General features: G+C 33.6%; 1 protein-coding gene and 2 long non-coding RNA genes across 4 annotated transcripts in view; 1 reads left to right on the forward strand and 2 right to left on the reverse strand.

The window, feature by feature from the left end:
* Positions 1-12,884, forward strand: part of LOC133528198 (uncharacterized) — a 149,635-nt gene that overhangs the window by 78,185 nt on the left and 58,566 nt on the right. The gene's annotated exons all lie outside the window — the stretch shown is intronic.
* Positions 1-12,884, reverse strand: part of LOC133527923 (5-hydroxytryptamine receptor 2A) — a 63,862-nt gene that overhangs the window by 20,936 nt on the left and 30,042 nt on the right. For both annotated transcript variants that reach the window (XM_061865126.1, XM_061865121.1), the window contains exon 4: positions 8,739-8,860. In XM_061865126.1, the coding sequence (XP_061721110.1) occupies positions 8,739-8,860 (122 nt within the window). The remainder of the gene's footprint in view (positions 1-8,738; positions 8,861-12,884) is intronic.
* Positions 5,170-6,021, reverse strand: LOC133528202 (uncharacterized). Its single transcript, XR_009800968.1, has 2 exons — positions 5,982-6,021; positions 5,170-5,789 (listed from the first exon to the last, which is right to left on the reverse strand). It is a non-coding gene; the product is annotated as an uncharacterized LOC133528202 (long non-coding RNA).

Genomic DNA, 12,884 nt, shown 5'->3' on the forward strand with positions numbered 1-12,884 from the left:
ATACCATTAATAGTAGATTAGACTCACCCGAGTAAAACACTATACTTTTCATTTTGAATACGAGGAAAGTAAAATACAGAATGTGTATTTAAGAAAACATGACTAAAGTATAAACTTTTATATTATATTATTTCTTCAATTAATAATTAAGGTAAAAGTATCGTTAAAAAGAGTTAAAGATGAGAATGGATATTGCACAATTAGCCCATTTAAAAACCAAATTTTAATTGCGCATCGTAATAATAAAACACGTAATTGGAGAGTACAATGCTCTAGAATAGAAATGTATCATGTTCTGCACACCTTATAGAACAAGAATAACCCACTTTAGAGCAGGAGAAATTAAAAAAATATAATATTCACAAAAATATAAAAGTAATCTGTATGCGGCCATTTTTTGTGTATTTCTGTCAGGCAAAATGAAGAAATTTCTTTCATAAAAGGGAAAAATGTTACACAAGCCGCGAAAGAAACTTGCGAAGTTTATGGACTTAGGCATTAGTTCCACCAAGGGCGAGGAAGCTATGTGGAATATCTGCACTATATGGAATATAGTGCAGAGAAACGGTAGGGAAAAAAACACCGGGCCTTCAATGCAGTAGATGCAGTAAATGGCTTCACTCAAACGGAACCTGCACTTCCCTAACTACGGAACAACTGAGTGCCCTATCAGCAACTGATTCTGTCGACTGGAAATGCAAAATGTGCTCCGCCACTGGAGGCAAGCCTAAGCGACTTTCGGTTATATTGCCGGACCCAGACGACGAGGTGTCTGAAACAGAGACCGTGGAACAAGAAAAAGTGTTGTACGAAATCCACAACGAGGTACGTGGCATGAGAACTACAGTTCGGGAAATAATTAGAGAAGAACTCCAAAAAAGTCTGAAGTTCTATTCTGACAAAATAGATGACTACGAGATCAAGCTACAAGACTACGAGTCCAGAGTTAAGCTAATGGAAAATCAACTAAAACACGTAACGAATTCATATAAAAACTTAGAGCTTAAGAACGAAGTCCTAGAACAAAAAATGAGCAAAATAGAACAGGAAAAAATTCGTAATGTTGTAGAAATATGCGGCTTAAAGGAAGAAAAAGAAGAAGACACGAAAGGAATAGTAAATTTAATCGGAACAAAACTACAGCAAAACTCTGAGAACATTTTGAATGCATACAGGAAGAAGAGGGCAGCTCGGCCGGGCACTGCGCAGGCGACACGTATCTCAAAGGACTCCCCGATTACAGTGATCCTCAAGGACGGGTGCAGCAGCACATGGATCGACGCAGCTAAAAACTCTAACATCACACCTGCTGACCTAGGCCTGCGAGGGACCACCGGCGACCAGTCGAGAATATACGTGCGAGCGGCGCTGACCCCGGTAACGGCGTACCTACTCTGGAAGGCGAAGACGGAGCTCAGGGACAAATCCTTCGCTAAATATGTTTGGAGTAAGGACGGTGTTGTGATGGCACGTAAAGACGAAGAATCAAAGAGAATCTACTACGTGCGTTCGGAAAGCGACATCGAGAGCCTGAAAACCAAACTCAGTGACACCTGAACAACATAAACATAACCTATACGTGTATAAACAAACAAACTAAAATTTTATCTGTTTAATGTCTAATAATTGTGGTATAGCGGAAACAAGTCATAATACATTTAACGAATTTGTCAGTGTATTAACCCCGAACAAAAACAAGTTATTACTCCTTCACGCAAATATTAGATCATTAATTAAAAACCATGCCCAGCTAGAAAAAATAATACGTGAGTGCCCAAACACCATCCATATCATTGTGTTAACAGAAGTGAACATCACGGACCGAACAAAACAGCTGTTTAATATTGACAGGGAAACAGAAGAGGCGGCGGCATCATCATTTATTCCCACAAAAGCATCACATTTACCCCCCTTACTACTAAAACATCTAGTTTCGAGTGTCTAATCGGTGAAGTGTCAATATCCAGTGATTATAAATCATATATATGTGCAATTTATCGGCCTCCTAACCTTAACATAAGCAACTTTATCGGTGAGTTAAATAAATTATTGTCAGAATACCCAGTTAACACAAACTTCTTGACCTGTGGCGATATGAATATAGATTTAAACATGTCAAACACCTTGACAGGCTCCTATCAAGACATGATGGCATCTCTAGGTTTCTCATGTTGCATTTCACAACACACTAGAATAGAAACCTCAATAAGAGGAACATCTAAATCATGCATAGACCATATCTTTATACGTGACCATGCTAGTGCTAGAGTATACAGCCAAATGCACTATATTAATGCAGCAGTGATAAGGGATCCCCTAGCTGACCACTTTATCACTGCCCTAGCCATCACAGGCATGGTAGTAACAAAAACTAATACAAATTACAAACTAGACAACCGCCGTGTCAGGCAGGAGCTTGCCAAGGTTGACTGGGGACCAGTGTTTGAAATAAAAAACCCAAATGATATATACAACTTTATAGTCAGTAAATTTACCAGGGTTTATGAGTCGTGTAAGATTCAAGTGAAAAAAACAAAAATTACCAAAAATAAACATGAATGTCAATGGTTGACGGAAAAATTATTACAAATGTCTCACACAAAAAATAAGCTACTACAATTACACCTCAAAAATACTAATGATAAACAAATGGAATTATTATACAAAAAATACCGAAATAAAACTAATAGACTAATGAATAAAGCCAGAAACAACTACACTAAAAGAGAAATTTGTAATAATTTTACCAATCCAAAAAAAATGTGGCAAATAATTAACAAGTTAACTGGTAGAGTATTACAAGCTGTTGATGACATGTTAATTAGGTACTTTAAGATGAAAACCAGTGAAATGACCAATAAATTTGCCCGAGACTTCGAAAATAATGTATTGAATATTCTCAACACATGCAATGTGCCCTTGCTCGATGAAAATTCCTACATAAACACTCCTAATGTAACACTAAAGCTTAACAAAATAAGCGAAAGGTCTATGTCAACAATAATTAAAAACATTAATGAAAATAAAAGTGCTGGATATGATAACCTAAGAGCCAAAGATATAAAATGTATTACCCAGGAAATAACCCCGGTTCTCACCCATTTGACAAATCAATGCATAGCCTACTCATCATACCCAGACAAGCTTAAAATAGGATTAATTCGACCTATACATAAAAAAGGTAACTATTCTGATACTAACAATTACCGACCTATAACAATTCTTTCAAGCTTAGACAAAATTATAGAAAAATACTTAGGTAATCAAATAAATGGATTCTTATCGAGAAATGGTATAATTCATGAAAGACAGTTTGGATTCCAAAAAGGAAAAAATACTTCACAGCTGTTGGCTCAATTTACAGATGAAGTGAATGGACACTTAAACAATAGAAATCATGTTATAGTGGTTATGATTGATTTCAGTAAGGCGTTTGACACTTTGAACCATGACACCCTATTTAAAAAACTTGAGCAAAATGGTATACAGGGGCCATTCTTAAACTGGTTCAAAGATTACCACCATAATAGATACAACACAGTCAGTATTGCCGGGGACTTGAGCGACCTAAAAAAATCTAATTATGGCACCGCACAGGGCTCCATAATTGGCCCAACAGAATACTTAATATATGTGAATGATGTGTAATATATTCAGAACCGCCTCTGTGTACCAGTTTGCAGATGACACATGCCTAATAACGGCCAATAAAGATATCAAGGTGGCGGAGAGTCAGATGCAAACTGAATTTGATGCTCTATGTAAATGGGCACACGATGCAGGATTATCCTTAAACTATAAAAAAACCAAGATAATGTATATTCACTCACCCTATGTCAAAACCACATATACCCCTAGAATTGTAGCCCATGACCATGTATGTATGCACACAGGGCCAACATATTGTAACTGTGAAAAACTAGAAGTAGTTGATCAACATACCTACCTAGGCCTTAAAATAGACACCAAATTTAACTGGGGTCCACATGTTGAACATGTGTGCAACAAACTCAGGGCAATTTTAAGTAACCTTAGTATATTGAAACATAAAATGCCATACTCCGTACTACGCCTATTGTACATGGCACTTGCAGACTCTGTAATTAACTATGGTATTTCTAGCTATGGGAGAACATATAAAACATACTTACAAAAAATATATGATATTCAAATAAGATTACTAAAAACAATAGTTCCCTTGAAAATAAAACTTCAATATAAAAATAATTATCACAAATTGTTTAAATACTGTAGAATATCTAGTGTATATGACAAAGTAAAACTTGCTGTAATATTAGAATATAAACACTTGCTGGGGCAGCTGGACAGGTATAGGAGACCATCCCACCTCCGGACCTTAACCAATGAACCATACTTTAAAATAACTAAAAGTAACAATGAATATGGGAAAAGGCTCTGGCCAACATACCTGCCTAATATCCTGAACAGCTTACCCAAACAAGTAGTAGAAACTTTAGAAAAACATCCTGATAAAATAAAGAGTACACTTAAGAAAGCACTGATTAATTGAATTAATGTTGTTACAAATAGTATTATAATAACATGTAAACACTAACTGCCAACAGGACTAATTATATACTTAGTTAAGGCTAAACTTAGTTAACACAATCTCCAAATATAGAGATTATAACTGAGTGCTGACTGTACCTCAACAAAAAAATTGAAATAAACAGATTAAATTTTAAATTTTTTTTTTTTATCGACTATTTTCTCGCTCAAGAAACAAACAAAAGATAGAGATTCCGTGACGGTAAAAGAGAGATATATATTTTTAGTTGCTCGCTGGCTGTTCACACTGCCGGCAAGGACTCTCTTATTTTACACTCTTTACTCGCAGCGATAAAATTTAGATAAAAAAATAGAATAGGTAATAAATGCCTTGAATATAAAATACGAAAACTTCTACGACCTAATATTTTTACTTCTTAAATATTGTAAAATCCCTAGCACGGTAGTTAATTTTGTATTTCGTCGAGTCGCTAGGACTCGCCGCGGGTAAATATCATTTAGCAATTATCCCTCAAAAAATTAAGTGTAATTTAATTCAATAGCTCGCCGCTGGTAAGAAAAGTTGTGGAAGACAATTTTCCAATGCTATCAGTCGTAATTTCGTATCATACTTTTCTAGCCTGCAAGATTAAAAGAAACATTTTTATATTTAAAGGGTCTAGCAAGCTAAGCTAAGAAGATTGGCCCCCGCAAGGGATTTGGTTGTAATTTGAGGTGCAGTAGTGGCAGGTCCTAAGAACACTGTATGCGTAATATCAGCCTTCGATCTTCTTTTGTTTCAGACTTATCCACGAAAATGTCAAAAAATCAAGGTAATTTTTAAACTGTTATTGCAGCTAAACCAAGCAAGCGAGAGCAACCAAATAAATTCAGAATTAAGGAGCATAAAATGGGGTTCATAATACATATTTTTACAGACATTCATTTCCTTGAACTTGGATGAAAAAAATCATGTTATTTTTTTCTGCTCCATTTTTTTGCCACTTCTCGCGGAGACACAACTATCAAAAAAAAATACTTGATAAGCCACAATTGTTAACTACGTGTCCATTTAAAAACATTTTGAAAAATCATGGTGCGTCATGTCAAAAAAAAAAAAAACAATTACGAAGATATGTTTACTATATCATATTATATCAATAGAATAGTACCAACTACCTAGTGGCAAATGTCTCTGTGGTATAACTTCCTCTTTCGTTCATTATGAAATAATTAATTGACACATTTTCTAGCTATTTCTTATGCAATTTTAATAATGTCTGAAAGAAAGTGTAAATGTTGTAATATATGTTTACGCAAAACAAATGGAACTAAAAAAGTGATAAAGAACGCTGCAAAAATTGATTGCTATAGGTATTATTAATTTTTTTTTAAATTTATGCAAATAAGAAACGAAGTGGTTACATAAAAGTATTGGATGTAAAGTCATTGACAAAAACATTTTTTATTACCATTCCATATTAACAAATAACTCGGAACAGCAAACAGAACAATACAATTAAGAAATAGCTAGAAAATGTGTAGTTGTAAATGTATGACATATGTACGTCATTGATCAATGACAATTAATTATTTCATAATGAACGAAAGAGGATGTTATACTACAGACTCATTTGCCACTAGGTAGTAGGTACTACTCTATTGATATAATATGATGTAGTAAACTTATGTTCGTAATTGTTTTTTTTTAATATGACGCACCATGATTTTTCAAAATGTTTTTAAATGGATACGTAGTTAACAAATGTGGCTTATCATGTATTTTTTTTGATAGTTGTGTCTCCGCGAAAAGTGGCACAAAAATGGAGCAGAAAAAAATTACATTATTTTTTTCATCCAAGTTCAAGGAAATGAATGTCTGTAAAAATATGCATTATGAACCCCATTTTATGCTCCTTAATTCTGAATTTATTTGGTTGCTCTCGCTTGCTTGGTTTAGCTGCAATAACAGTTTAAAAATTACCTTGATTTTTTGACATTTTCGTGGATAAGTCTGAAACAAAAGAAGATCGAAGGCTGATATTACGCATACAGTGTTCTTAGGACTTGCCACTACTGCACCTCAAATTACAACCAAATCCCTTGCGGGGGCCAATCTTCTTAGCTTAGCTTGCTAGACCCTTTTGAACTATATATTTCTATAAAACAAACTAATCAGTACATGATTAGTACTTAGCTTAATTTATATTTATTTTAGATTTTAAGCCAAGACGAGTAGGTTTTACTTAAATTTATTAAGAACATTAAGTATCAGCATTTTAGTTTGAGAACGACAATATATACAATAAAAATAACGGGAAAAATGAGAATTATTTCAGAGATGTGAAAACACACTTCTATAAATTTTTACTTAACTTGTTTATTATTAGGTAATAAATGCATGAGAATATTTATCATACCATTCATGGATGTTAGAATAGGGCTCGTCCATCGGCTCGGACCATTTTTGCCCATTTTTAGAACACAAGTCTCAGGGCTTATTTAGACGTTGCGAGAACTCGAATGCGAGTTTCATTACATTGCGGTGTTTGATCAGTTGGCTGAATTGGATATCTTATACCTTTAAACGATCAATTCTTGTACATATATTTATATATATATATATATATATATATATATATATATGTCTGTGATCTCGGAAACGGCTCTAACGATTTCGCTGAAATTTGGTATATGGAGGTTTTTGGGGGTATACACTCTATCTAGATTAGTTTTATGTTTGGGAAAACGCGTGTTTTCGAGTTTTCATGCGTTTTTCTTTCGTCGCAGAATATGGTCGCTAATTTCGTGTTGCTCGCCACTGCTAAACGAGTGTTACGGGTTCGAATCTCGCCCGGTGACTAACTTTTTTTTTTATATGTTCAAGTTTATATATAATTTTTTAATTTTTATTGTTTTAGACAAGTTTAATTTAGTAAAAAAAATTAGTTAAGATTATCACCTATACACCACCATATTACAATAAATAGTTATAACCGAGCAAAGCTCGGTCGCCCAGGTACTAGATAATAATCCGCAATGTTACTTCACGCGCTGTCTAAATGAGCCCAAATCCTTTTTTATTAGCTGGGCTGAATTTTCAACTCTCTAATTATATTTATACACAAAATGTATACAATCAGCCGAAAAAAATATCAACCGGTCGACATTGTGAAAGACTTGTGGGATTTCGGACTGTTGATATAAACAAATGGTATGTTATTGGAATTCAAGAATTATAATGTTTTTCTGCTCGAACTTGTCCACAATACTTGTGTTATTATTGCTTGATGTTTTAGAACTGCTGGTATAGTATTTCCAAACTGAATGATTTCCCCTTGTAATTTCGAGTCATCTAGAGACAGTTTAGACACTGAAACATAATGGTAGATTTTTTACTGGTCAGTCTACTGCGGTGGTCTTACCAGCACAGCAGCTCTTAGCAGCTTAGCATTGCAGACCTATCTTTTATAATGACTGACAAAAATGTAATAGTATGGTTGGAAACACTTAAAAGTTTTGGCGATATCTCGTTGGCTTATGGAATTCATACAATTACAAGTACTTTAGTCATACAAGCCTGAATCGACTCCAATCTACTGACACTTTTGTGAGCTATGGTCAAGCATGCAATAATTGTAGGTATATATTATATATTAGTATACCTTTTACTTGTGTATGTATTCTTTTCCTCCATGTTTAACAAGTGTAATGAAAAATATACCGGGTGCGGCCTGTAACATGAGCAAATATTTAAACTGTAGACTGTACCCACTTCTCAAACTAACCAACATTTGCTCATCAACTTTAAAAACCTTGTATTTTGATGTTTAGAATACTTTAAAGTTTCTTTTAAGACTAAATATATTGCGAATTTTGTTATGTTTAAAGCGTGACAAGCAACGTGAATTACACTCATGACGTTGAAGGTAATATTAAATTTGTATGAAAAATAGGAAGTCTAAAGACTTAATGAAATAAAAAAAAATATAGTTGAACAAATGTCGGTCAGTTTGAGGAGTACGGCCTAGTTTCACTTTTTGGTCATGTCTCAGTCTCACTCGGTATAACCGAATTAATTTGTAGAACTTCGATGATTGGTGTGGTGAGAATTTTGTTGATGCACTGGGCAGTCTTTAGAATAGCGTGTTTTACATCTTCATAATACATACAAGGTAATTGTGGAACATAGGTAAAAGAGCGCACACTAACAATTATGGTAAACTTACCCAACACTGTTATAGAACTCGATACTATCATACTTAGTAGCCAGACCAATGCTATTTTTATTATGACAACTCTCTTAGTGGAATGGTGGCGACTCTTCAGAGGGTTACGAATACCCAAATACCTGGAATTAAAGTTATATTTTTATCATTATTCATTGTAGATGATCCAAATTACTCATTGAATTACAAATACATATGATTTAGACTAAAATGATTAACGTATCATACGAAAAAGCTTGACTGGTACATTCTAAAATAATTTTTCATATTTTTAACAGTGAAAAAACATTTCTTTATCTGTGAAGTTAGCCAAAGCAAAAATATGATATTAATAGATAACATTATCAAAACCGTTAAATACGCCAACTTTGCCACCAGGGGGAACATTGCCCAAAACACAATTTCTAAGGCAATCTACTAATATCCAAAAAAATTACAAAATTATGGCAACATTGATGACATTGGTAGAAAGTAAACTATACCTGTGGCAACACAGAATAGCGCGTGCACTCCTGACTTCATTCAGTAACCAGTCGGGACTTGTCGAGTACGGAGTGTATTTTTGCGGGCCAATTACTGAGAAATTTTGGAAGGGAATTGTACATCATGGCGATTACACAGGTATGTTGAATCGATTGTATGTAATGTAAAACTGTGTGTGAGTGTGTGTTGTGAGCTGAGTATTTTGATGCTAGGTTCGTTACTGTAACTAGTATATTACAAAAGTTATGCTGATAGGCAAAATTACCCAGTAATGTACCGTCGTATGAGTGTCAACATTGCCCGCAGTAAAAAATGCTTAGGGTTGACACTTTTTTTTACAAACTTTTTTTCTTATTAATGTGCAAATCTTGCAATATTTGTATGTTCGGATCAAATCTTGCAAGCCATTTTTCGACCACTTTTTGGTATCCGATTGAGCTGAGATTATAGCATACTACTTCTACTTCTACTACCAGTGACAATACAATCTGGTAGTGACATTCTGGTTCAACCGAGATCGTCTCCACATGAGGAATTCTTTTTTTTTCTATGGTTAATATATAATGGAGTCGAAAACTATAGTTTCATTTTTGATTACTGGCCGTTTTTCAGAAAAAAAATTGAATAACTATTTTGATATACCACACGTTTGAACGCATTTATAGCTTAGATGCCTTAGTCTTCCGTAAAAAAGTGAAAAACGTAGAGTTGACAGCTGCCAGTTGTCAAATATTGCTTCCTCATTGGTTACAACTACGACTTTGTTTGTACGCGGTTCAGCTGGGTGTGTGACATTTGGCAACTGGCAGCTGTCAACTCGACATTTTTACTTTTTTACGACAGACTAAGGCATCTAAGCTATAAATGCGTTCAAACGTGTGTTATGTCAAAATAAATATTCAAAAATAGTACATTACGATAGAAGTGCGAAAAATAGGAAATTCGAAACGAGTGGCGATAAATTAAAACACGACCGAAGGGAGTGTTTTAAATCGACACGAGTTGCGAATTACCTATTCGCACATGTATCGTACAACGTTTTACAGTACATATGGCCCTTTAAATGTTCGACACAGTAACGTAATATGCTACTTCTCGCACTAGTGCTATAAAGTAGCCCCATATGTACTGTAAAATATTTTTACGAAGTTCTCAAGTTATGTTTTAGGTAAATTTCAGTAATTTCAACATGTAATAAAAATTTACCCGTTAAATTTGCTTTGACGCCTAGTTAATTACAATGACTGAAGTACCTAATTTGATTTAGACTACATTTTCCAAAGAATAATTTAATTAGCTGATAAGAAGATTTGTGATAATTGTCAAATGAATGCCTTATTGTTTTGAATACTAGGCAGTGTTATTAGTACTAGAACAGTTCAATCTAAGCGGAGCGGAGCGAATGATTAGGTAGGTGAATAAAGTCTGAAATTGTACTGTGTACTTACTCTATTTACGTAGATTTTGGTCGTATCAACATTCAATAAAAGTTTACCCGTTGAACTTTCTTTGAATGTTGAAATGAACAGAATGTAAAGTTATTTGTTTAAGACTTTTCTCCGAAGAAATATTAGACAAAAAAAAATTGCGTTACTAAATATTGAAAACTTTGATCTCGGATTTGATTTTATTAAACTTAAGTTTATATTTCTATAAATATCTAAGTTTATTGATTTTTGTTTAGTTTAAGACATTTAAATTTATCACAGTATTTGTGTTTGATTACCTTAAGTAGAATTTACTTATGCCGAGTGATGATTGATCTCAACTATGCTACAGAAGAAAATGTTGATTAGATTTTTATATAACGTTATTGAAATAAACAACTTTGCGCCTTATTAATATTTTTTGTTTCTTACCTACCCTACCAACTTTGTGCAAATTAATGTTCAGTTTTTATTATCTTCTCAATTTTGACAACCCTAGCACTTTTAAATCGCTACACGCCGTTTGTATGAAGAAGAAAAAATGTACAGGCTAACATTGCCCACTCATTTTAATAGGAAAGTATTTCGAGCATGTATTATTATGTCGAGTCAATTTTTGAACCGATCGCCTTCATTGCCAAAATACTTTCATTGGTTTTTATGGCAACCAAATAAGGTCTATAGTTGCGCTAAAAATCACGGTGGGCAATGTTGGCTAAAAGTCCAGATAACTTTACCCGACCTCAAAATCGGTCATATGATGGAGAAAACGTTGACTAAAGTTAAATTTGCAGTTAAATTTAAATGCGCATGATCTCGGTGTTACCACAGATACATAAATATTTCCGAGGTTACATACAAAAAACTAGAATTTTTTTAGTTTTTCCCAAAAAAGTGGGCAAAGTTGGCGTATTTAACGGAACCTGTTTTGTTTTCAATGTCCGCTGTCCACTTTATCCTGTTATGTTTCTCTGTTTTGTATAATTTTCTATTCTGTGTTTGTGTTTACGAATAAATTATTTATATTCTATTCTATTCTAAAAAACCTTTAATAAATTAAAATATGATATTAATAGATAACATTATCAAAACCTGTTTTGTTTTCAATGTCCGCTGTCCACTTTATCCTGTTATGTTTCTCTGTTTTGTATAATTTTCTATTCTGTGTTTGTGTTTACGAATAAATTATTTATATTCTATTCTATTCTAAAAAACCTTTAATAAATTAAAATATGATATTAATAGATAACATTATCAAAACCTGTTTTGTTTTCAATGTCCGCTGTCCACTTTATCCTGTTATGTTTCTCTGTTTTGTATAATTTTCTATTCTGTGTTTGTGTTTACGAATAAATTATTTATATTCTATTCTATTCTAAAAAACCTTTAATAAATTAAAATATGATATTAATAGATAACATTATCAAAACCTGTTTTGTTTTCAATGTCCGCTGTCCACTTTATCCTGTTATGTTTCTCTGTTTTGTATAATTTTCTATTCTGTGTTTGTGTTTACGAATAAATTATTTATATTCTATTCTATTCTAAAAAACCTTTAATAAATTAAAACCGACTTGAAAAAGGATGTAATAAAATATTATTCCTTTGATACCTATGCGCTACTTAATATTGAATGGGCCACAGAAATCCACGCCTACTATATGAACTAGATCAGAGCCCAACTGGAAAAATACCTCCTCCTTACATAAAACTGCAGCCAAATAACACTATAGTATGGGCGCGGACTGATACCCTGATATCCCATGGCACACGTTCATAAAAGTGATGCTAAGTTTCGAAAATAGTAACCAAAATTATAATTGGTTGAAAGCATGAAAATAAAGTACCAGTTCCAGTGACAGAAAAAGTGAAATATACGTCATCTGGTACCTAAATGAGACTGTTGGCAACAGATATGAATTTATATATAGCTTCAGAAACCACTCGTCTGCCAGTTCCTGTATGGCCGGAAATCCGTCTGTCGGGCACTTTAAAGGTATGAAAAAGGTGTACGTCATCTGATACCTGGATGAGACTGGTGGCAACATATAGCGATTCAAATCAAGAAATTGTTGGAAATCTGAATTTCTATTAATCATATCGGCTATATATGTGTATGCATCTAATTATTTAGTCAAAATAGATATCAGGAGCATATCCTATTGATCACAGGGTTGATGTAAATTCTTTAAGACATTCAATTGCTGTTGCACATATACTCTAGTAAACGTTTACA

The sequence above is a fragment of the Cydia pomonella genome, chromosome 1 (genome assembly GCF_033807575.1).
Source record: "Cydia pomonella isolate Wapato2018A chromosome 1, ilCydPomo1, whole genome shotgun sequence".
Taxonomy (NCBI): Eukaryota; Metazoa; Arthropoda; class Insecta; order Lepidoptera; family Tortricidae; genus Cydia; species Cydia pomonella.